General features: G+C 44.0%; 1 protein-coding gene across 1 annotated transcript in view; it reads left to right on the top strand.

Moving 5' to 3' along the window:
• LOC115136514 (ryanodine receptor 2-like) overlaps nucleotides 1–22,493 on the top strand; it is a 94,520-nt gene that overhangs the window by 31,311 nt on the left and 40,716 nt on the right. Inside the window, exons 38-67 of the mRNA XM_065023157.1 lie at nucleotides 1,165–1,308; nucleotides 1,423–1,699; nucleotides 1,940–2,054; nucleotides 2,148–2,280; nucleotides 2,450–2,553; nucleotides 2,713–2,848; nucleotides 2,961–3,147; nucleotides 3,482–3,590; nucleotides 3,950–4,070; nucleotides 4,362–4,531; nucleotides 5,043–5,263; nucleotides 5,451–5,541; nucleotides 5,650–5,790; nucleotides 6,111–6,274; nucleotides 6,706–6,784; nucleotides 6,976–7,062; nucleotides 7,217–7,354; nucleotides 7,649–7,726; nucleotides 7,808–7,883; nucleotides 8,167–8,290; nucleotides 9,775–9,890; nucleotides 10,007–10,080; nucleotides 10,687–10,808; nucleotides 11,031–11,080; nucleotides 12,189–12,249; nucleotides 17,876–18,105; nucleotides 19,031–19,112; nucleotides 19,333–19,463; nucleotides 19,699–20,019; nucleotides 21,568–21,808. Of these exons, the coding sequence (XP_064879229.1) occupies nucleotides 1,165–1,308; nucleotides 1,423–1,699; nucleotides 1,940–2,054; nucleotides 2,148–2,280; nucleotides 2,450–2,553; nucleotides 2,713–2,848; nucleotides 2,961–3,147; nucleotides 3,482–3,590; nucleotides 3,950–4,070; nucleotides 4,362–4,531; nucleotides 5,043–5,263; nucleotides 5,451–5,541; nucleotides 5,650–5,790; nucleotides 6,111–6,274; nucleotides 6,706–6,784; nucleotides 6,976–7,062; nucleotides 7,217–7,354; nucleotides 7,649–7,726; nucleotides 7,808–7,883; nucleotides 8,167–8,290; nucleotides 9,775–9,890; nucleotides 10,007–10,080; nucleotides 10,687–10,808; nucleotides 11,031–11,080; nucleotides 12,189–12,249; nucleotides 17,876–18,105; nucleotides 19,031–19,112; nucleotides 19,333–19,463; nucleotides 19,699–20,019; nucleotides 21,568–21,808 (4,123 nt within the window). The remainder of the gene's footprint in view (nucleotides 1–1,164; nucleotides 1,309–1,422; nucleotides 1,700–1,939; nucleotides 2,055–2,147; nucleotides 2,281–2,449; nucleotides 2,554–2,712; nucleotides 2,849–2,960; nucleotides 3,148–3,481; nucleotides 3,591–3,949; nucleotides 4,071–4,361; nucleotides 4,532–5,042; nucleotides 5,264–5,450; nucleotides 5,542–5,649; nucleotides 5,791–6,110; nucleotides 6,275–6,705; nucleotides 6,785–6,975; nucleotides 7,063–7,216; nucleotides 7,355–7,648; nucleotides 7,727–7,807; nucleotides 7,884–8,166; nucleotides 8,291–9,774; nucleotides 9,891–10,006; nucleotides 10,081–10,686; nucleotides 10,809–11,030; nucleotides 11,081–12,188; nucleotides 12,250–17,875; nucleotides 18,106–19,030; nucleotides 19,113–19,332; nucleotides 19,464–19,698; nucleotides 20,020–21,567; nucleotides 21,809–22,493) is intronic.

Genomic DNA, 22,493 nt, shown 5'->3' with positions numbered 1-22,493 from the left:
TCTGTCATGTCTGTCACATGTGCTCAGTGTGAACCTGCTTTCATCTGTGAAGAGCACAGGGCGCCAGTGGCGAATTTGCCAATCTTGGTGTTCTCTGGCAAATGCCAAACGTCCTGCACGGTGTTGAGCTGTAAGCACAACCCCCACCTGTGGACGTCGGGCCCTCATACCACCCTCATGGAGTCTGTTTCTGACCGTTTGTGCAGACACAAGCACATTTCTGGCCTGCTGGAGGTAATTTTGCAGGGCTCTGGCAGTGCTCCTCCTGCTCCTCCTTGCACAAAGGCGGAGGTAGCGGTCCTGCTGCTGGGTTGTTGCCCTCCTACGGCCTCCTCCACGTCTCCTGATGTACTGGCCTGTCTCTTGGTAGCGCCTCCATGCTCTGGACACTACGCTGACAGACACAGCAAACCTTCTTGCCACAGCTCGCATTGTGCCATCCTGGATGAGCTGCACTACCTGAGCCACTTGTGTGGGTTGTAGACTCTGTCTCATGCTACCACTAGAGTGAAAGCACCGCCAGCATTCAAAAGTGACCAAAACATCAGCCAGGAAGCGTAGGAACTGAGAAGTGGTCTGTGGTCACCACCTGCAGAACCACTCCTTTATTGGGGGTGTCTTGCTAATTGCCTATAATTTCCACCTGTTGTCTATTCCATTTGCACAACAGCATGTGAAATGTATTGTCAATCAATGTTGCTTCCTAAGTGGACAGTTTGATTTCACAGAAGTGTGATTGACTTGGAGATACATTGTGTTGTTTAAGTGTTCCCTTTATTTAATTTTTTTGAGCAGTGTATAACATTCTATTGGTTGCAATAATTTAGTAATAGTAATTTAAATGGAAAAAGTTTTGAATCCAGCGTTGTTTTGTGTATCAATTCATAAACCATGTGCCATGGAATGGGTATATCGAAAATCTCTAACCAACTATTTTGCAATTTATATGGCACAGCTGTCAGTTTTTTGGTCCTTAAATTAAATTGGTATATGTTTTTATTTATCACACTTTTTATCACAACGTGTAATTCTTTGTGTGTTATTAGTTTAAGCAGAGTGTGTTTGTCTATTGTTGTGACTTAGATGAAGATCAGATCAAATTTTATGACAAATCCAGGTAATTCCAAAGGGTTCGCATATTGTTTCTTGTCACTCAATGTGCAGGAATTGAAGTTGACCATGATACAGAGGTTGTGGAGGTTTCCAATCGCTCCATCAAAGATCGTCTCTTCAGCTTGGTTGGGAGAGTAATCAGCTTGACGAGGAGATCTGCCGATCCTGAAGAGGAAGACAGAGCACAGAATACTAGTGAGCCAAGCTCCACAACGGGGGTGGATCTTACGACACAACATTAAGGATGATTTTTTATATGGTCAAGCTAGAAGTAGGCTACTAACATTGGTCATTGTCTCTCCCCCATAGTGACTCTTCAGCAGCTCATCTCTGACACGGTGGTGTGCTGGGCCCAGGAGTGTGTGATAGAGAACCCAGCTCTGGTCAGGGCCATGTTCTCTCTGTTGCACCGGCAGTACGAGGGCTTGAGGGGCCAGATGGGCACTCCCCTCCACAAGGCCTACACCATCAGCCAGGTGTCAGTGGAGGACACCATGGCCTTGCTGGCCTCTCTGGTGCAGATTCGCTCTCTGCTCAGCGTTCGCATGGGCAAGGAGGAGGAGAGACTCATGATCCGGGGACTGGGGTACGAATGGAGAACAATTGCTAGTTCTCTGCTAGCTCTACTCTTGCCTCTACATAAATGCCAAGCTAACCCATGTCTTGATTCATAATACAAGCTCTGTTCTGTGGAAATGTTGAAATGTAATTCAATTTACTTCTAAAAATGTGATCGCAACATTGAGCCCAAAAACACATTCATAATATCTGTTCACCAATCTTCAGCCCTGGCGCTGAACCCCTCCATTGTTTATTTCCTGTGCAGAGACATAATGAACAATAAGGTGTTCTACCAGCACCCCAACCTGATGAGGGCTTTGGGGATGCACGAGACAGTCATGGAGGTGATGGTGAACGTCCTGGGGGAGGGAGAGTCCAAGGTGAGACTGATGTGATATGTATAGAAAAAATAATGAACGTGTCCATTGTGAGAAAATGGAATTAAGTGTGAATTGTTCTCTCTGCTTCTTTAGGAGATCACCTTTCCTAAGATGGTGGCCCATTGCTGTCGCTTCCTTTGTTACTTCTGTCGCATCAGTAGGCACAATCAGGGATCCATGTTCGAGCACCTCAGCTACCTGTTGGATAATAGCAGTGTTGGCCTAGGTGAGCTGTGGAAGACTATATGATTACTATCAACAGTAACTTGAAATGTAATTCTCTCTGCATGTTTCCCAGTGTCAGCAAATCAGCAACACTGTAAGCCTTATACTTATTATTATAATTTTTTAAATTATCCCAGTGAGGATTTAAATATGTTTAGTACTCTCCTTAGCATCTCCGTCCATGCGTGGAGCCACCCCTCTGGACGTGGCAGCTGCCTCTGTCATGGACAACAATGAGCTGGCCCTGGCCCTGAGGGAACCAGACCTGGAAAAAGTGAGAAAGATCTGTCCCTCCTTCTTTATCTCCCTCAATCTTTTTTCTGTCCCTGACTGCATACAGTATGTTATCCTCTTAAGTCTGTTCAGCTCTCTCCTTTACCTTTATTCTCTCTCTCTCTCGCTCTCTCTCTCTGTCCTCTGTGTCTCTCTGTAGGTGGTGCAGTACTTGGCAGGCTGTGGTCTACAGAGTTGTCCCATGCTGGTGTCTAAAGGCTACCCTGACATTGGTTGGAACCCTGTGGAGGGGGAACGCTACCTGGACTTCCTACGCTTTGCTGTCTTCTGCAACGGTAACCTGTTACAACTGACTATACAGATACTCTAACTGTAGATGTAGTTCATGACTGATAACAGCTAGACTACACAGTAAAATTAGGCTAATAATCAGTTGATTCCTGACAGGGGAGAGTGTGGAGGAGAATGCCTACTCGGTGGTGAGGCTGCTGATTCGCCATCCGGAGTGTTTTGGCCCCGCCCTGCGAGGTGAGGGTGGCGATGGTCTCCTGGCAGCCATGGAGGAAGCCATCAGGATCTCAGAGGACCTGACTATGGACGGACCCTCCACAACCTACGAGTCCAACAGAACACTGTGAGTTAGAAAGGGAACACTGGAAGAACAAGTCTTTGCCCTAGTAAACCAGTGACTTTTGGTTTTTCCTACTGGTCAGCCAGAAGATAGGCTTCCCCACACACAATTAGAAGACAAATACTATATATGTGTATATATATATATATATATATATATATATATATATATATATATATATACTATATTGTATGTACTGTAATTCTATGACCGTCCCCTCTTCAGCTTGATTCAATAAGGCATCCAGTTATGTCAACTGACCTTTAAACATGAGTAAAATCATTATGTTGCACAGCACCTGAGTCATGAAAACGCTTCTCTCTCCCCGCCCACACAGGAACGTGCTGCAGGATGAGGAGGATGACATAATCCACATGGGCCACTCCATCATGACCTTCTACTCCGCCCTCATCGACCTGCTGGGCCGCTGTGCCCCGGAGATGCACGTTAGTCTGTTTCACCTCCTGATGGGACCCTGTCAATAGTCCGATAGACTAGTGCTCTAATGTAGGACTAGAAAAAGCTCCCCTGGGGCTACATTGATTGGCCATGCAGTGATTAACACTGCAGAATAATCCAAACCTTATGGGTTAAGAAGCTTTATTTGTGTCTGTGTCATATGTGTACCTCTGGCAACTGTGTCATTTGTGTCATGTGTCTGTCATATGCTGCACATTACCTGACAGCTAGATCATTTGACGTTGGCTGTTTCTCTAAAGTCTTTGAAGACATTGGAATGAATGGCAAACCTCAAGAATTAAAGACCAATAAAGCTGATCACTTTGACTTGATTATGTTTGTCCAGCTGATCCATGCTGGGAAGGGCGAGGCCATCCGTATCCGGGCCATCCTGAGGTCCCTCATCCCCGTCCAGGACCTGGAGGGAGTCATCGGCATCCCCTTCCAAATCCCCTCTCTAGCAAAAGGTCAGTCCTCTGTGAGAAGTCACTATAGTCTTATGTGGTTGTAAACCCAATCTTTGCAGCTTGTACAGTACTGTTTACATTTTTTTTTTACAGATAAGTTTGTTCTAGTCTCATCCTCCCGCTGGTGCTTTCTCTGTTATATGGTAGCAATTAGCCTGGGGTTAAGTTGGCTCAAGTTTTGAGACTGCTCGCCAAGCATGTATTACAGAACCACCATAATTTAAAATTAGCCAAAATATAATGTGGTGAAATGATTGTCCAAATCTCCTTCTGTGCTTGTCATTTATCCAGATGGCACAGTAGTCGAACCAGACCCATCCACTGTGTTCTGCCCAGACCACAAGGCAGCCATGGTGCTGTTCCTGGACCGTGTGTACGGCATTGAGGACCAGAACTTCCTGCTCCACCTGCTGGAAGTGGGCTTCCTGCCAGACCTGCAGGCTGTGGCCTCCCTGGACACAGTGAGGGAGACATTGACCATACTGACACAGCACCACTGGAATGATCCACTGTTATGGACCTGAGGGACCTACGGGAATGCCCACTGGAGTGATTCACTATAACCCCCATTCGAGTGTTCAGCCACTGCACATTGTGGGACACAGAGTGTGACTATCACATCACAAGGATTATCCTGTAACTCAAATGACGTGCAACATTAATACATTCATGAGATTTGAGTTAGGGTTAGTGTTGGAGATCTAGGCTTTGGAGTGTCTACTAACAAACACGTGGGGCAGTGTTACCTTACCCACTGCATATTTCCTCACTCATTCACTCCCCCTTCCACTCATTCTTACTAGTCTTCAATGTCCTATCCCTCTCCATTTCTGACTCTGTCAGACTTTTATGGATCAAACCCTTTTTTCTCTCTCTGTCTCTTTTGCCTCCCCTAGGCTAAAACTTCCCTTCTCTTTTTGGTCCTGACACTTCTGTAAACAAAATGTCACCTGGCTGCTCCTCTCCCTGCAGACTGATCTGAGTGCCACAGACATGGCCCTGGCACTGAACAGGTACCTGTGTACAGCAGTGCTGCCCCTGCTCACTAAGTGCTCCAGCCTGTTCTCTGGGACAGAGGGCCAGGGGCCGCTGGTGGATGCTCTCCTCCAGGCCGTCTACCGCCTGTCCAGGGCCCTCAGCCTCACCAAGGCCCAGAGAGATGCCATCGAGGACTGCATGCTGGCCATATGCAGGTGGGGACATGGAGGAACTAATATTATTATAGTCACTCCACACAGCTCACTTCTCTCCTCTATCACTTGCACACCTTCTCTACCATAGAGGCAGAACGGGAGCAGTTATTTAGAATCAGATATAATTCAAAAGGAATTGTCGGTGCATACTCTATTTCTGTGTATGTGTTTCTGCTTGTGTCCTCAGTAAGCTCAGGCCGTCCATGATGCAACCTCTACTCCGACGGCTTGTTTTTGATGTGCCCCTTCTGACAATCCACACTAAAATACCACTCAAGGTTAGTTATATAATAGTAGTCACACACCTACACAGGCCATGTAATGTGTGTGTTTGGACATGTATGGCATTTCTGAAAAAATGTACTTTCACCACTCCCTCCTTCCAGCTGTTGACCAATCACTATGAGCAGAGCTGGAAGTACTACTGTCTGATTGGAGGTTTGGGGCACCTGGGCTCCGCCTCAGAGGAGGAGCTTCACCTCTCCAGGAAGCTGTTCTGGGGAGTGTTCAATGCTCTGTCCAGGAAGGTACAGGTGGACCAACTCTTCAGCCTGTCTCAAAACAACCATTTGATATTAACAAAGCTAATGGAATGAGTGTAAGCAACAGCCTGCAATGGGAGCTCCCAAAAGCCTATTTGAAGGATAAGTCATATTGTAATTGGATCCCTTCACATCTATAAACATCTATTGGATATGGGAGGGGGCATGGGGTTTGTTTTCAGACCAAGCTTTAATGCTACTGCCCACACTAACCCACCCAGTCTATGATTTATATTACATATGTCTTTTCCCGTGTAGCCCCAAGGCATGTGTTTGTTCATCTCCCTGTCTCCTCTCCTAAATAGCACTATGACGCTGAGCTCTCCAAGCTGGCTCTGCAGTGTCTGGCAGCTACAGCTGGAGCCCTCCCTCCTGACCACACGGACCCTGGCTGTGTAGCCTGGATTGAGAGACACCCCTCCATGGACGCACAGGGACACTTTGACCCCCAGCCTGTAGACACCTCCAAGTGAGCCTGTGGCTAGAACCTTAGTGATACCATTATTCATCTCCTCTCTTGTGGAAATGCTCTTTAAATATATATATATAAAATAATTAAGTGGGTGCTTACATTTGCCCTATTTCACACAGGTGAATTGGACATTTGCATATATTACTTCCCCTGAGAGTGGGGTCAGAGCCAGGGATCAGCCATTATTGATGGCGACCCTGGCACAATTAAGGGTTAAGTGCCTTGCTCAAGAGCACATCAGATTTTTCACCTAGTCGGCTCAAGGATTTGAACCAACGACCCTTCGGTTACTGGCCCAATGCTCCTAACTGCGAGGCTACCTGTCACCCTCTATATATATTATAAAATATGTATGTCCATTTAAAGAGCATTTTATATATTATATTGTTCTGATATGTGATATAAAGTTATTTTTTTCCCGTTATTAGTGTGTCAGTACCAGAGAAACTGGAATTCGTGGTGAATAAATATGCAGAACACACCCATGAGAAGTGGTCAATGGACAAGGTAACTGAGCTTTGAGTTTACTATGAGTATATTAGTTTTGAGTTTAAAATATGTACTGTACAAGAACTCTGTGAACACTGTCATTCTATGTAATGTGTGAACTGCTGTGTATGGAGAAGATTATGCTGTGTGTATAGGAATATCATACTGTATATGATTAATTATGTATGTTTATCTTTCCTATGTCTCAGTTTGCAAATGGCTGGGTCCATGGGGAGCTCTGTGAAAAGACCAAAGTACACCCTCTCCTGAAGCCTTACAGAGCTCTGGCTGAGAGGGTAGGTCTAAGCTACAACATACAGAGTACTGTTTGTTTTAGGATTTGATTGATATTTTGAATAAAATATTGATTTGTCTAATATTTGTCTGTCGTGAACATATTGCAGTTCCAAAGTTTTATCATCCTGCTACTGTCACATTGGTTTTCCTCAGGACAAAGAGGCGTATCGCTGGTCTGTAAAGGAGACCGTGCGAAGTATGTTGGCCTTTGGCTGGACCATAGAGAGAACTAAAGAGGGAGATGGCCTTGGCCTACTCACCTGCTCAAGCCGCATCTCCCAGGCTGGACAGGTAAAGTACTACATTATTATAGGACCTGAATCCATAAGATCTCACACAGTACTGTTGGCATGATCTTGTTTAAGTCCTGCTCTGATATGAACCTGACTTTTTCCCATCTGTTGCATTTCTTCCTTCCTTGCTTTCTTCTTTGAAACTGAGCAGCTGTACTGTCCATATTGTTGTTGTAGATGTTGTTCCCATTTGTTGTTGCTGTTGCTTTCATTCACACTGAATTTACTGAACTATTGCAATGGATGCATAAAAAGATGTAAATGAATGCATGTCTCTGTCTCTGCGGTTTAGCTGTCGTTTGAAGGAGCATCAACCTTCACCCCCAAGCCAATGGACATGAGCAGTGTGACACTCTCATGGGACCAGTGTGTAAGTGAGGACATAGACATACTGTATTCATATACAATTAGGATTATTGTTATTGACTGATTGTTTTATACTTTCCTTCAGTCTGTGACTGAATTGCTGGCTGAGAACTACCATAACACCTGGTCCAGGAAGAAGAAGCAGGAAGTGGATGCTAAAGGTATCATTTCATCACAAACCATGATGAATTAAGCTCTAACAGGGTTTTTGCCTCTACTGTAGGTGATTTTGTGTACCTCTGGCAACTTGAAACCATGCCAAAAAGTTACTCAGTGGTTCTGAAGCAAAGTGTTATGCAGAATGATTAATTTACATAATGACTTTTCATCTCAAATAAATGCTTATGTGAAAAAGATTGGTAAATTCTCTCAAATGCGCTGGCTATCCTTTCTGAATTTCATATATGTTAATCTATTATACTTTGATCTAATGTGTTACTCCAGGGGGAGGGGGTCATTCTACGCTGGTGCCCTATGATGCTCTCCCTACCAAGGAGAAAGCCAAACTGAGAGAGAAAGCCCAGGATGTCCTGAAGTTCTTCCAGCTGAACGGCTACACAGTGTGGAGGTGAGGAACTGTCTGTCAATGACTATGACAACTGATGCTAATGGCCAGTGGTCATTGTTCTGTAGCCCTGTACACTTGTACCTGTATACAGGTTCAAAATGGCAGATTTGGACACTGTTGGAGCTAGTAAGCATTTCGTTACACCTGCAATAACATCTGCTAAACATGTGTATGTGACCAATAAAATGTGATTTGATTTGATAAGCGCCTAAATTGGAACGCAGTGGTTGTACAGTAACATGCTATATATGACGTCAAAGCTCTGGGTCTGCACTTCACAGTGCTGTATGGGTTTTGACTGACAGCTGTTCTGATCTTGAGCACCGCAAGCATCAAGAAGTTGCCCCTATCCTTCCTGCTAATTGTGCAACTTTTGCAAAAATAATTGCTGTCATTTATTTTCAAATATGAGAAGTTGAGGATTATAATGAATTCCGCTTTGATGTCAAACAAGCAAGCCAAACACCCGTGAATATGAATGTGCACTTCAAATTTCCATATCATAAACCTCATAATGTTTAATGTACAGTTTCAAGATGACATGACGTTATACTCTGGGTTGTTCTGAACATGAATGAGCCTATGTTTGTTGTATTGTGAAGAAAATCTCCTGCGGACCGCGCATCTGAATGCACCCATGACTCCGTTCTATGCATATGAATTGCTTAGTGAAAGCCTAACACTATAAGGTCGTACTTTATAATTTAGCTATTCAAGTTGGCAATAGAAGAAGCTTTCAAATTAGGCCCACCTGACCCAGATTGCAATTTAGAATGGACCGTTTTTGGATTGCGTAAACAACAACACTAATTATGTGAAGGTGGGGATGCAGAGTTGTGTTCCAAAGAAAATAACTACACGTGTTTTTGCTCTAGTTCCTCAACGGCACAGCTAGGAGTGCCAAGAAAAGCACCATATAGTTGAAGACTCTTCTTTGAGTCATAAAAGTGCATCGAAATTACGTAGGAACTGTTTACACTTTGGAGAGGTGTGTGGCCATTAGGAAATAACAGTTAGACCTCGCACTCAAACCCTTGTGATTTTTTGGTCTTATGTTGCGCCTACCCCAAAGAATATTCTTATGTTACTGAATGTATCCAGAGTATTTTCTGATTTTGTTGTCAACAAATGCGGTGAAAAGAACAGTAATGCACATGAAATCAACAGTGTAACGTTTGGATTCAGTCCTCAACTTTTAGTCTAATAATTTTCCCATAATCTCCAAACTTTTACTTTTTAATTGCTACAATGTTTATGCATATGATATCCATATTTATTAAATGTAGCCATATCCATATAGTCTAATTTCCACCCGTGTAAGGGGTTAATGATTGTTGTGCATCCTTAACCTAAAACTTTCATTAAATATCGAACTGTTATGTGCCTTACTCAAATGTATACAGTAAACCTCTATTAGCCTCAGTGTCCAGACAATCTGTCTTCCTGACTTCTTGACGACATCACTGTGCTGCATCTCTGCACAGGGACAGAAAGGCAGCAGAGATGGACTCACCAGCCATAGCAAACCGTTTTGCCTACACTTTCCTACAGCAGCTCCTCTCATACACAGAGGAGGCCCAAGAATACATGCAGGAGCTGGGTAAGGATGGTAGCCATACATCACCAGACATCTTTCCTTTTATAAGTGACGTCAGAAGTTTCACTCATCTCTTACAACACATAGCATGTAATTGGATATGTTGTGTTTTTCCTCAGAGCTTATGCAGGCAAGAGGTCAGATGCCAAAAGTAGAGGCTCCCAACCAACAGCAGATTGACTTTTTCAGCAAGGTTTGTAAATCTAAAACCACTTTTATTTTCCAGTCCAACAACTGAGATGGGCATGTACTGTAGGTGGATGTGAAAGAACAGTTTCCACTCTGTAGTCCTGCTTGATTTGTCCCTGGCTATTATTCATTTCTTTACAACCACACACTGACATAGGCTAATTTGTTTTGTTGGGAGGTTGCCATGGGCAACTCAGTAAGTGAAAGCTATTGTGGCTCCAGGAATTGATACAGCCATTTTCGAAACCCATGTGGGCGTGTCGATTGCCATCAAACCGTTGATTAAGCCTCCCACGCTCCCTGTAAAGAGACAGAAAATAAAAGGGTCTAATTCCCACTGATGGGACCGCTGATTCATGCTGCAGCCAGCCATGTATCTCTGCAGTCTCCACACAGAGATCAATGCTAAGACATAGCAACAAATACAGCACAACAACTATGACTTTTCCATAGGAAATAACTCAAAACAGATGCAATGGGTAAAAACACGGTTAATTTACCAAACTACATTGATAAAGTGATATGAATAGTCCATATTGGTGTGCTGACACAAATAAATAGTATGTTAGGTCTATTGGGTTAGATTTGCCTAAAAACACATCTCCCACAGGTGGCGTTACCCCTTCTGGAGCAGTACCTGAAGAACCATCGCCTCTACTTCCTTTCCACCGCAGCCAGATCACGAGGCAACGGAGGTCATGCCTCCAATAAGGAGAAGGAGATGGTCACCAGGTATCAGTTATTAACATATTACAATAATAACATGTTAGCAGTATTTAGATTTTAAGTGTTTTTGTCATAACTGTCTAAGCACTTTAAAAGGGGCATTTAAACCAACGTGGCTTTAAATGTGCCCAGGAACATAGGTGTCCTCTGTCTTCTCTACCTTTTACATTCTCATCATATTTCTATTCCTCTTCTCTCCATCCCTCTCTCTTGTCCTCCCATCTTCAGCCTGTTCTGCAAATTGGGAGCTCTTGTCAGACAAAGGATCTCTCTGTTTGGTAAGGATGGTGTAAAGTTAACATGAAGCTTATTTACTCAAGATCTGTTTACATCTCAAGTCCCTGTTCATGTTTTCATATTGCTACTGTTTGCGTTCATCTGCATATACAATACAAAATGATTTGGGAAGGGTGTAACATGACTCAGGAGATGGGCGACACCTGGAGGGGGTGGAGACTAGCACAAAGCAGGTGAAACAGATCAGGGTGTGATGGTTTAATGTGGAATCATACTGCCCCACAGAACCCTTCCAGCCCTTCAGTGGTTCTTTGCTGTTCAAAAAATGTTTCTTTCCTCATTTAGTAATAATTATAATGTAGGGCCGGTGGCTTATTCAGATATTTTGGGGCATGTCTTTTTGTGCAACAATGAATGAGTGTCATTTCAGTTTATCTAATCTATTGTGTTATGCTATTGCATGTTATACTGTATATAACTATGGCCAGTGATGGTGTCTTGTGAAAGACTCACGTATGGCCTTGTGTAATTTGAGAACTGTTGACTAAGTCAGTAGTTCTCAATTCTCTCCTCAGGAACTCCCAACTGTTCCAGAGCTAGCACACCTAATTCAACTTGTTAATACACACACCTATAAACACAACCTGTAACTATTTAATATGGCTGTTACAAAAGAAGAAAAAAACTTGAATCGTTCAACAAAAAACCTTTGAGATTAAGCAAGGTTCTTTATAGAACCATTCTCCATAAAGGTTATATAAAGAGTCATAAAAATGGGTTCTATATAGCCCTAAAAAGGATTGTAACTAGTGGAATCCTTTTTGATGCAATTTAGGACCTTTTTTTAATGGTGTCTTTATAGAACCTTATGAAAGTGTTATTTGTAGCACCATACATGTTCCATTTAGAACCTTGAGCATGGTTCTTTATAGAACCTTCAAAAAAAGGTTCCATATAGCACCAAAAAGGGTTCCGCTATGGTTACAAGACAAATAAGCCTTATTTGGCACTATATAGAACCATTTGTTCTTAGTGTGTACAAAGACACATAACCTATCCGTGTCCACACACCTAAGCCCCAGATCCTATTAGCAGTTTATGAGATTGTGATCCCTATGATTTTGATTTCCCCTGTGTGTGTTTCCTCAGGGAGTGAGGCACCTTCCATCGTCAGCTGTCTTCTCATACTGGCCCAGTCTCTGGATGTCAGGTAGATAACACCGTCTCACTGTTACCCAGGTCGGCTAAGCTGTTGTCACTCAGGCACTTGATGTTATCTGATCCTCTTGCTTCCCCATGGCTAACCAGTCACCACCAGTGACTCTAGTTAGCTACCTTTTGCCTGGTTAAGAAAGAAGCTTATTTACTAAATGAAAATCTACAAAATCTTGTTTAAACCAAGATGGCATTGCAGTCAGATGTCCCGTGTGTGTGTGTGTATATATATATACAGTATATATATATTTACATCTTTCTTCGCATATCTTTTATATATTTTATTTTCTAAAAACGCAACTTCAAAACACAATCCTGCAACCTGCCTCACCAATATATATATATATATATTTTTTTTAATGTATTATTTACCTCAAATCTAAAATCCACAAATAGAAGCTAACCAGAAGCTAGCCAGTTTACTGGCTAACGTTAGTATTCAGCTAACCACGGTTGGTGGTCATCAGCTATCCTTTAGCTCGAAAAACTATCGCGACTCAGACCAGAACATACCGGACCTATTTTTCTCTCCATATCCCTGGATTTCTACCGCAAGCTCTGGACATTTATACCTGGATCTCGCAGCTAGCTAGCTGCTATCCGAGTGACTATTGGCTTACTTCGATCCCGGAGCAAACATCAATTATTCCGGAGCTAGCCAGCTAAAGAGTTCCATCAGCCACTCCTGGGCTACAATCACCTATCCGGACCCGTTTTACTGCCGATGCGGAACTCTACAGGGCCTTCACGACTAGACTACTAACGTTATCTGCCCGAGGGAGTTATCCAACTGGCCCCTCCATCGCGACATTACCTGAACGCCTGCTAATCGTTAGCTGTCTTATCGGCTGCTATCTAAATAGGTCTATCTGACAATTTTCTTGGGTCACTATAACTATATCTATTTTGCCAATTGGATTGATCCCCTCTACCACACGGAACCGAACTAATCTACCGACGGAAACGCACGAGTTGGCTAAAAACAGACCTCCATCCTATGCCAGCTTGCTACCGATAGCCCGGCTAGCTGTCTGAATCGCCGATACCCCAACCAACCTCACTACTCACTGGACCCTTATGATCAATCGGCTAAGCATGCCTCTCCTTAATGTCAAAATGCCTTGTCCATTGCTGTTCTGGTTAGTGTTTATTGGCTTATTACACTGCAGAGCCTCTAGCCCTGCTCATTATACCAACCTTTCAGTTCCACCACCCACACATGCGATGACATCACCTGGTTTCAATTATGTTTCTAGAGACAATATCTCTCTCATCATCACTCAATGCTTAGGTTTACCTCCACTGTATTCACATTCTACCATACCTTTGTCTGTACATTATACCTTGAAGCTATTTTATCGCCCCCAGAAACCTCATTTTACTCTATGTTCCGGGTGTTCTGGACGACCAATTCTCATAGCTTTTAGCCATACCCTTATCATACTCCTCCTCTGTTCCTCTGGTGATGAAGAGGTGAATCCAGGCCCTGCAGTGCCTAGCTCCACTCCTATTCCCCAGGCGCTCTCTTTTGATGACTTCTGTAACCGTAATAGCTTTGGTTTCATGCATGTTAACATTAGAAGCCTCCTCCCTAAGTTTGTTTTATTCACTGCTTTAGCCACCAAAAATTCTGAAATCTCCATCCCTAACTAAAACATTTTCAGACCAGAAAGAACTGCCAAAGGGGGCGTTGTTGCAATCTACTGCAAAGATAGCCTGCAGAGTTCTGTCCTACTATCGAGGTCTGTACCCAAACAATTTGAACTTCTACTTTGAAAAATCCACCTCTCTAAAAACAAGTCTCACCGTTGCCGCCTGCTATAGACCACCCTCTGCCCCCAGCTGTGCTCTGGACACCATATGTGAACTGATTGCCCCCCATCTATCTTCAGAGCTCGTGCTGCTAGGCGACCTTAACTGGAACATGCCTAACACCCCAGCCATCCTACACTCTGAGCTTGATGCCCTCAATCTCACACAAATTATCAATGAACCTACCAGGTACCACCCCAAAGCCGTAAACACGGGCACCCTCATAGATATCATCCTAACCAACTTGCCCTCTAAATACACCTCTGCTGTTTTCAACCAAGATCTCAGCGATCACTGCCTCATTGCCTGCATCCGTAATGGGTCAGCGGTCAAATGACCTCCACTCATCACTGTCAAACAATCCATGAAAAACTTCAGCAACCAGGCCTTTCAAATCGACCTGGCCGGGGTATCCTGGAAGGATATTGACCTCATCCCGTCAGGATGCCTGGTTATTTAAAAAAAACGCATGCCCCATTCAAGAAATTTAGAACCAGGAAGAGATATAGCCCTTTTTCAAGCAGAAATTTGCTTCCTGCAACACAAACTCAAAAAGGTTCTGGGACACTGTAAAGTCCATGGAGAATAAGAACACCACCTCCCAGCTACACACTGCACTGAGGATAGGAAAAAATGTCACCACCGATAAATCCACTATAATTGAGAATTTCAATAAGCATTTTTCTACGGCTGGCCATGCTTTCCACCTGGCTACCCCTACCCCGGTCAACAGCACTGCACCCCCCCACCACAGCAACTCGCCCAAGCCTTCCCCATTTCTCCTTCTCCCAAATCCAGTCAGTTGATGTTCTGAAAGAGCTGCAAAATCTGGACCCCTACAAATCAGCCGGGCTAGACAATCTGGACCCTCTCTTTCTAAAATTATCTGCCGAAATTGTTGCAACCCCTATTACTAGCCTGTTCAACCTCTCTTTCATGTCGTCTGAGATTCCCAAAGATTAGAAAGCAGCTGCGGTCATCCCCCTCTTCAAAGGGGGGGGGCACTCTTGACCCAAACTTCTACAGATCTATATCTATCCTACCCTGCCTTTCTAAGGTCTTCAAAAGCCAAGTCAACAATCCCACCCGCCATTTCGAATCCCACCGCACCTTCTCCGCTATGCAATCTGGTTTCAGAGCTGGTCATGGGTGCACCTCAGCCACACTCAAGGTCCTAAACAATATCTTAACCGCCATCGACAAGAAACAATACTGTGCAGCCGTATTCATTGACCTGGCCAAGGCTTTCGACTCTGTCAATCACCACATCCTCATCGGCAGACTCGACAGCCTTGGTTTCTCAAATGATTGCCTCGCCTGCCCGCCTGTCCAACATCACTACTCTGGACGGCTTTGACTTAGAATACGTGGACAATTACAAATACCTAGGTGTCTGATTAGACTGTAAACTCTCCTTCCAGACCCACATCAAACATCTCCAATCCAAAGTTAAATCTAGAATTGGCTTCCTATTTCGCAAACAAAGCATCCTTCACTCATGCTGCCAAACATACCCTTGTAAAACTGACCATCCTACCGATCCTCGACTTCGGCGATGTCATTTACAAAATTGCCTCCAATACCCTACTCAATAAATTGGATGCAGTCTATCACAGTGCCATCCATTTTGTCACCAAAGCTCCTGGACAACACCCTGTCGTTCTCAACTAACATCAAGGCGGTGGCCCGTTCCTGTAGGTTCATGCTCTACAACATCCGCAGAGTACGACCCTGCCTCACACAGGAAGCGGCGCAGGTCCTAATCCAGGCACTTGTCATCTCCCGTCTGGATTACTGCAACTCGCTGTTGGCTGGGCTCCCTACCTGTGCCATTAAACCCCTACAACTCATCCAGAACGCCGCAGCCCGTCTGGTGTTCAACCTTCCCAAGTTCTCTCACGTCACCCCGCTCCTCCGCTCTCTCCACTGGCTTCCAGTTGAAGCTCGCATCCGCTACAAGACCATGGTGCTTGCCTACGGAGCTGTGAGGGGAACGGCACCTCAGTACCTCCAGGCTCTGATCAGGCCCTACACCCAAACAAGGGCACTGCGTTCATCCACCTCTGGCCTGCTCGCCTCCCTACCACTGAGGAAGTACAGTTCCCGCTCAGCCCAGTCAAAACTGTTCGCTGCTCTGGCCCCCCAATGGTGGAACAAACTCCCTCACGACGCCAGGACAGCGGAGTCAATCACCACCTTCCGGAGACACCTGAAACCCCACCTCTTTAAGGAATACCTAGGATAGGATAAAGTAATCCTTCTCACCCCCCTTAAAAGATTTAGATGCACTATTGTAAAGTGGCTGTTCCACTGGATGTCATAAGGTGAATGCACCAATTTGTAAGTCGCTCTGGATAAGAGCGTCTGCTAAATGACTTAAATGTAAATGTAAATGTATATACTACCCACCACTGCGACCTGTACACTCTCGTTGGCTGGCCCTCGCGTCATACATGTCGCCAAACCCACTGGCTCCAGATCATCTACAAGACCCTGCTAGGTAAAGTCCCCCCTTATCTCAGCTCGCTGGTCACAGTAGCAGCACCCACCTGTAGCACTCACTCCAGCAGGTATATCTCTCTGGTCACCCCCAAAACCAATTCTTTCTTTGGCCTTCCAGTTCTCTGCTACCAATGACTGGAACGAACTACAAAAATCTCTGAAACTGGAAACACTTATCTCCCTCACTAGCTTTAAGCACCAGGTGTCAGAGCAGCTCACAGATTACTGTACCTGTACATAGCCCATCTATAATTGATCCCAAACAGCTACCTCTTCCCCTACTGTATTTATTTTGCTCCTTTGCACCCCATTATTTCCATCTCTACTTTGCACATTCTTCCACTGCAAATCTACCATTCCAGTGTTTTACTTGCTACATTGTATTTACTTCGCCACCATGGCCTTTTTTTTGCCTTTACCTCCCTTCTCACCTCATTTGCTCACATTGTATATAGACTTATTGTCACGGGTGTCGTCGGATGAAGGATGAGACCAAGGCGCAGCGTACTTTGAGTTCCACTTAATTTATTAACGAAGTGAAACTTTAGAAAAGACAAAACAATAAAGAATAAAATGACCGAACAGCTTCGTTGTGCAAACTACCTGCACACAAACAAATACAAGATCCCTCACAGAAGGAGGGTAAAGGGCTGCCTAAGTATGATCCCCAATCAGAGACAACGATAGACAGCTGCCTCTGATTGGGAACCACACTCGGCCAGAAACAAAGAAATAAAGAACATAGAATGCCCACCCAAATCACACCCTGACCAAACCAAAATAGAGACATAAAAAGGCTCTCTAAGGTCAGGGCATGACACTTATTTTTCTGCTGTATTATTGACTTTGTTTGTTTTACTCCATGTCTAACTCTGTTGTTGTATGTGTCAAACTGCTTTGCTTTATCTTGGCCAGGTCGTAATTGTAAATGAGAACTTGTTCTCAACTTGCCTACCTGGTTAAATAAAGGTGAAATAAATAAAACATATCTGTTGGTATCACTATTGGTGCCAGGGCTGCCTTGTAAGATTGCGATCTCAATGGAACTCACTTGCTTAGATAAAGGATTCAGTTGATAAATGAACAAATAGTGTTGCCAATAGCTAGAGGACTCATGTGTAGTACTCTTTCTTTAGTGAGCAGATATATTTGATGAAGAAAAACACTATATAAAAATGCTCTTCATTCATGTTTGCAAATGACACTCTTTGACATTATAAACAGTATATTGCTAATTTAGACCAGATGTTATATATGAGCCAATAATGGCATTCAATTCATTCAATAATATGGGTAACCTCCTTCAGGACTTTGATGAAGACTGCTCCAGAATCAGCAAGGGTCTCGCTACGGTCCTTCTTCGAGGCTGCAGCGGTGGACCTGGAGATGACTGTGGAGAACCTCTCTATGACCCAGAACTGGACCCAGTCCAGAGGGGTGGCCCAGATCCTGGACTACACCAATACCACCCTGCTGCCGATTCTCACCTCCATTTTTGAACACCTCAGCCACAATCAGTATGGAGAGGACCTCTTGGGTAGGTGTGGCTCTGTATCCTGGGAGGTAGAATAATATGTGTGGTGTTATTATGAGAGTTTGTCAGTTTGGGGAGGCCATACATCAGAATAATCATTCATCCTCTCAAAGTTGAGTAAGGTATTTATGGTTACTTGTGGGATAAATGGATTTCTTGTGTATTTTCCAGGTTGACGTTTATTGGAATGAGTCTTGTGCTGGAGGCAGAACTGCGTGATGTTTACTACATAGGCCAGCTGGAAAGTCAAAATTGGCATTATTGTAAAAATTCATGAAAACTCAAATGAGCTTTTTGGTCTTAATTTAAGGTTAGGGTTAGGCATTAGGGTTAGCAGTGTGGTTAGGGTAAAGTTTAAAATCAGACTTTGTGGCTGTGCCAGCTAGTGACCACTCTGCAGAGCTGACTCCAGAACAAGATTCATGACGAAAAATGCTAATCTGCTGGATGTATGAGTCACTCTCAAAACCCACAGTATCAATAGTGTAAATACAATCATCCAAATCAATCTGTAATCACAACCGCTTGTCTTCCAACTACGTTGTCCACAAGAGCCCATCTTCCATCATACCGTACATTGTCAATGCCTTCCATATGTCTGGGAGTGGGTGAGACGCCAGTGAGCAGCTGGATTTAAGACCTCTTAAATCATTCAGAAATGCCCAGCCAGCTTCCATGCCTCATCTCATTAAATCTCAGTCATTTACATGGCGAGGTGGCACATTCTCTCTGCCAGTGATCACGACGGCTATTCACTAATTATTTATTACATGAATCAAATCTCACCCGCTGTGAGCCCTCGCTGTCTCTACATATCAACTTCCCTCTAGCCTTCACACTGTAGCTACTAGCCAACACTCAGGAAGTTGTCTGGAAATCTTAAGCTTCAGAGGGCGAGTCTCAGCGAGTCTCACCTTCTCCTTTACAGTGGACAGTGTCCAGGTGTCCTGTTATAAGATCCTCAACAGCCTCCACTCACTTGGCATCAGCAAAAGTTTCTACGTGGAGGGGTACTTTTTGTCATTTAGCTTTGTGTGATGTAGCATTCCAGTATATGACAGTTAATGTATATGTTTGTAAATGCTCCAGATTAATACAGTCATAAAGTATGCACGACTTTGTACACATCAATATTCCTCTCTCTCAGTGGCTTAATATGGCTGTGTTGTCATGCACATGGTGTATTGTGTGGGAGACAGAGCTGTCAGCAATCTGTGCATGTGTTTGTAGGCAGAGGCCGTCAGCAGGAGCGTGTCTGGCAGCGCTGTCAGGGGCTTTCCCTGTATGTTTCCTGGAGCCAGCTCTGAATGAGGACAACCCGTACTCCATCTACAACACCATGAGCCCCAGAGAGCGAGAGGGTAACTGTACACACACCTACTACTCTGTTTAGTTACACTCTTAGAGAAAAAGTTGCTATCTAGAACCTAAAAGGGTTATTTGGCTGTCCCCGTAGGGGAACCCTTTGAAGAAACCGTTTTGGTTCCAGGTAGAAGAACTCTTTTGGGTTTCTTGTAGAGCCCTTTCCACAAATAACCTTTTTTTTCTTGGAGTGTAGCTGAGGTGTTTGAATCTGTCCCTTCTCCTTTGTTTCAGATGTGGGAGTTCCGGACGAGGTGGAGGAGGTGTGTCCTCTCTTGCCATCTCTGCAGCAGCTCCTGGGGGAGGTGGAGGAGCTGGCAGGGGCAGGCTCAGGGGCACGCCAAGCCCAGTACAGCCATGTTACCGAGATCACCCTACCCTTGCTCTGCAGCTATGTGTCCCGTTGGTGGCAGCACGGTCCCGAGGGCCAGCTGGAGAGCCTGGTCTGCACCTCACTCACCTCCCAGCATGCAAGCACACTGATGGGCAACATCCTCCGCATCATCCACAACCACCTGGGAACAGGCCAGGGAGACTGGATGAAGCGCCTGGCAGGTAGCCCTATACTGCTATCTTTTCCATCTGCATCTTCTGTCCACCCTAAGGATGATATAGTAGTTGTCTGGTTATCTGCACAAACCCTGGCTAACAATTTGAATCAACAATGCAAAATTGGGTTTAATTATTTATTTACTAAATACCTAACTAATCACACACAATTACACATACACATAATTAAATCATAACTTGATTACAAATGACGTCATAAAGGAAAACGTCCCTAGCGGGCGAAACAGATATGACAGCTTGTTACACAAAAGAAAAGGGCTGGGTTTGAGTGAAAGAGCGGGAAGACTGAGGAACAAAGGGAAGAAGCTGTGCTATCGCAAATACAGTATCTTATGCATTCTAAATTACCGCCCATTTGGAAAAGGAAAATGCAATAAATATTTACTCTGAGCTGCGCTTCGGTAGGTTGGTGGTAGATGGAAGGCCATGTTGCCCAACCAAGTCTTTTGAAGAATGTCTCTGGTTGTCAATTGGATACGTTGTAGTAATGTCGTTGTGTGGTAGACGGGATATTCTGTCTGTTCCTTCCTAACCTGCTGGGAACATCAGAACCTGCGTTTGCAGCTGCTGTTGCTAACTCAACGGCTAGGAGGTATCACTTCTGTAGTGAATAAGAGTTCAAAGTTCATAACATTTGCAACCAAAACTCACGCTGATGTTGGCTTCATTCTGTAGTTATTATCTGAACCATTCTGACATCAGACCGTCGTCCTCGGAACAGGAGGTTATATTGTTGTCAAGTGCTTATATAGGAATGGAGAGGAGGGCGTGTTTGAAAAGTTTTATAGCCCATGTCCTTTCACAGGGGCTGGCCACTGATTGAGCAGAGCCCTATCTTACGAAAACCCAAATCTCACATTTTAGAAGCTAAAATCACATTTCATCCCATCACAAATAATTTCATGATCAAACATTTATATTGAACAACAATTCCATGTGAATCCGATAACTCTGATGTGTAGACTTTCCACTGTAGAGTTTGTCATCTTATCATTGATGAGAATGTCTCAGATGACAACCGAACTGACATCATATTCATTAAGTACCACCGCATATGTTCCATTTGTCGGATTACCAGAACATAGTTCATTTCCCCCACCTTCTGATGTTCCCAGAATCTCTATGTTAACCAAGGGTTTTGCAAATGTAACCTCAGTAGGGTAGAGAGAGGAAAAAGGGGGGAAGAGGTATTTATGACTGTCATAAACCTTCCCCCTAGGCCAACGTCATGACAACAGTGTTAATTTAGACACATTCAGGCCTAATTTCCCAGTTGTTTCATCTAGACATTCCTTCCACTCATGTCATGATTGTATCAATCAGTTCTCTCATTCTAAAGCATTAATTGTCAGTCTCTCTGAATACAAGCGTCTGCTGAATGACAAAATGAATTAGACTAAATAATTTAGTCTAATTCATTTTGTCATTCAGCAGACGCTTGTATTCAGAGAGACTGACAATTAATGCTTTAGAATGAGAGAACTGATTGATACAATCATGACATGAGTGACATCATGACATCCTTCCTTTCAGTTTTCTCTCAGCCAATCATCTGCCAGGCCCACCCCCAGTTGCTGAGGAGCCACTTCCTGCCGCTGATGGAGAAACTGAAGAAGAGGGCAGAATCGGTGCTTCAGGAGGAGGAGCAGATAAAGGCTGAGGGGAGGGTCGATGCGTCTGAGGCGGAGCTACAGATTCAGGAGAAATTCATTGTGCTGGTGCGAGACCTCTACGCCTTTTACCCTGTCCTCATCCCATTTGTGGACTACAATAGGTAAGGCATCCTGCCCAGGGGATGGGGATATGGGAGGTAAAAGTATTATGTTCACTGATCATTATTTAATACATAACAAACCAGTAATATACCAGTAATATATCAACAGTCAAGGTTATATTTTGACAACATGGAAAGTGGTGTTTTCTTATAAAAATGTTTATCTGAGATTCTGACAATATTATACTGAACAAAAATGTAAACACAGCATGCAACAATTTCAAAGATTTTACTGAGTTACAGTTCATGTAAGGAAATCAGTCAGTTCAAATAAATGAATTATGCCCTAATATATGGATTTCACATGACTGGAATACAGATCTGCATCTACTCGTCACAGATACCTTAAAAAACAGGTAGGGGTATAGATCAGAAAACCAGTCAGTATGTGGTGTGACCACCATTTGCCACATCCTCTTCAATGGCTGTGCAAAGTTACGGGAACTCGAACACGCCGTCGTCCACTTTGATCCAGAGCATCCCAAACATGCTCAATGGGTGACATGTCTGGTGAGGATGCAGGCCATGGAAGAACTGGGATATTTTCAGATTCCAGGAATTGTGTACAAATCCTTGTGATATGGGGCTGTGCATTATGCTGAAACATGAGGTGATGGCGGCGGATAAATAGCACCACAATGGGCCTCAGGATCGCGCCACAGTATCTCTGTGCATTCAAATTGCC

This window comes from Oncorhynchus nerka, linkage group LG10, assembly GCF_034236695.1.
Source record: "Oncorhynchus nerka isolate Pitt River linkage group LG10, Oner_Uvic_2.0, whole genome shotgun sequence".
NCBI classification, from domain to species: domain Eukaryota; kingdom Metazoa; phylum Chordata; class Actinopteri; order Salmoniformes; family Salmonidae; genus Oncorhynchus; species Oncorhynchus nerka.
Note: the sequence above shows the minus strand (reverse complement) of the source record. Positions and strands in the feature narration are given on the sequence as shown.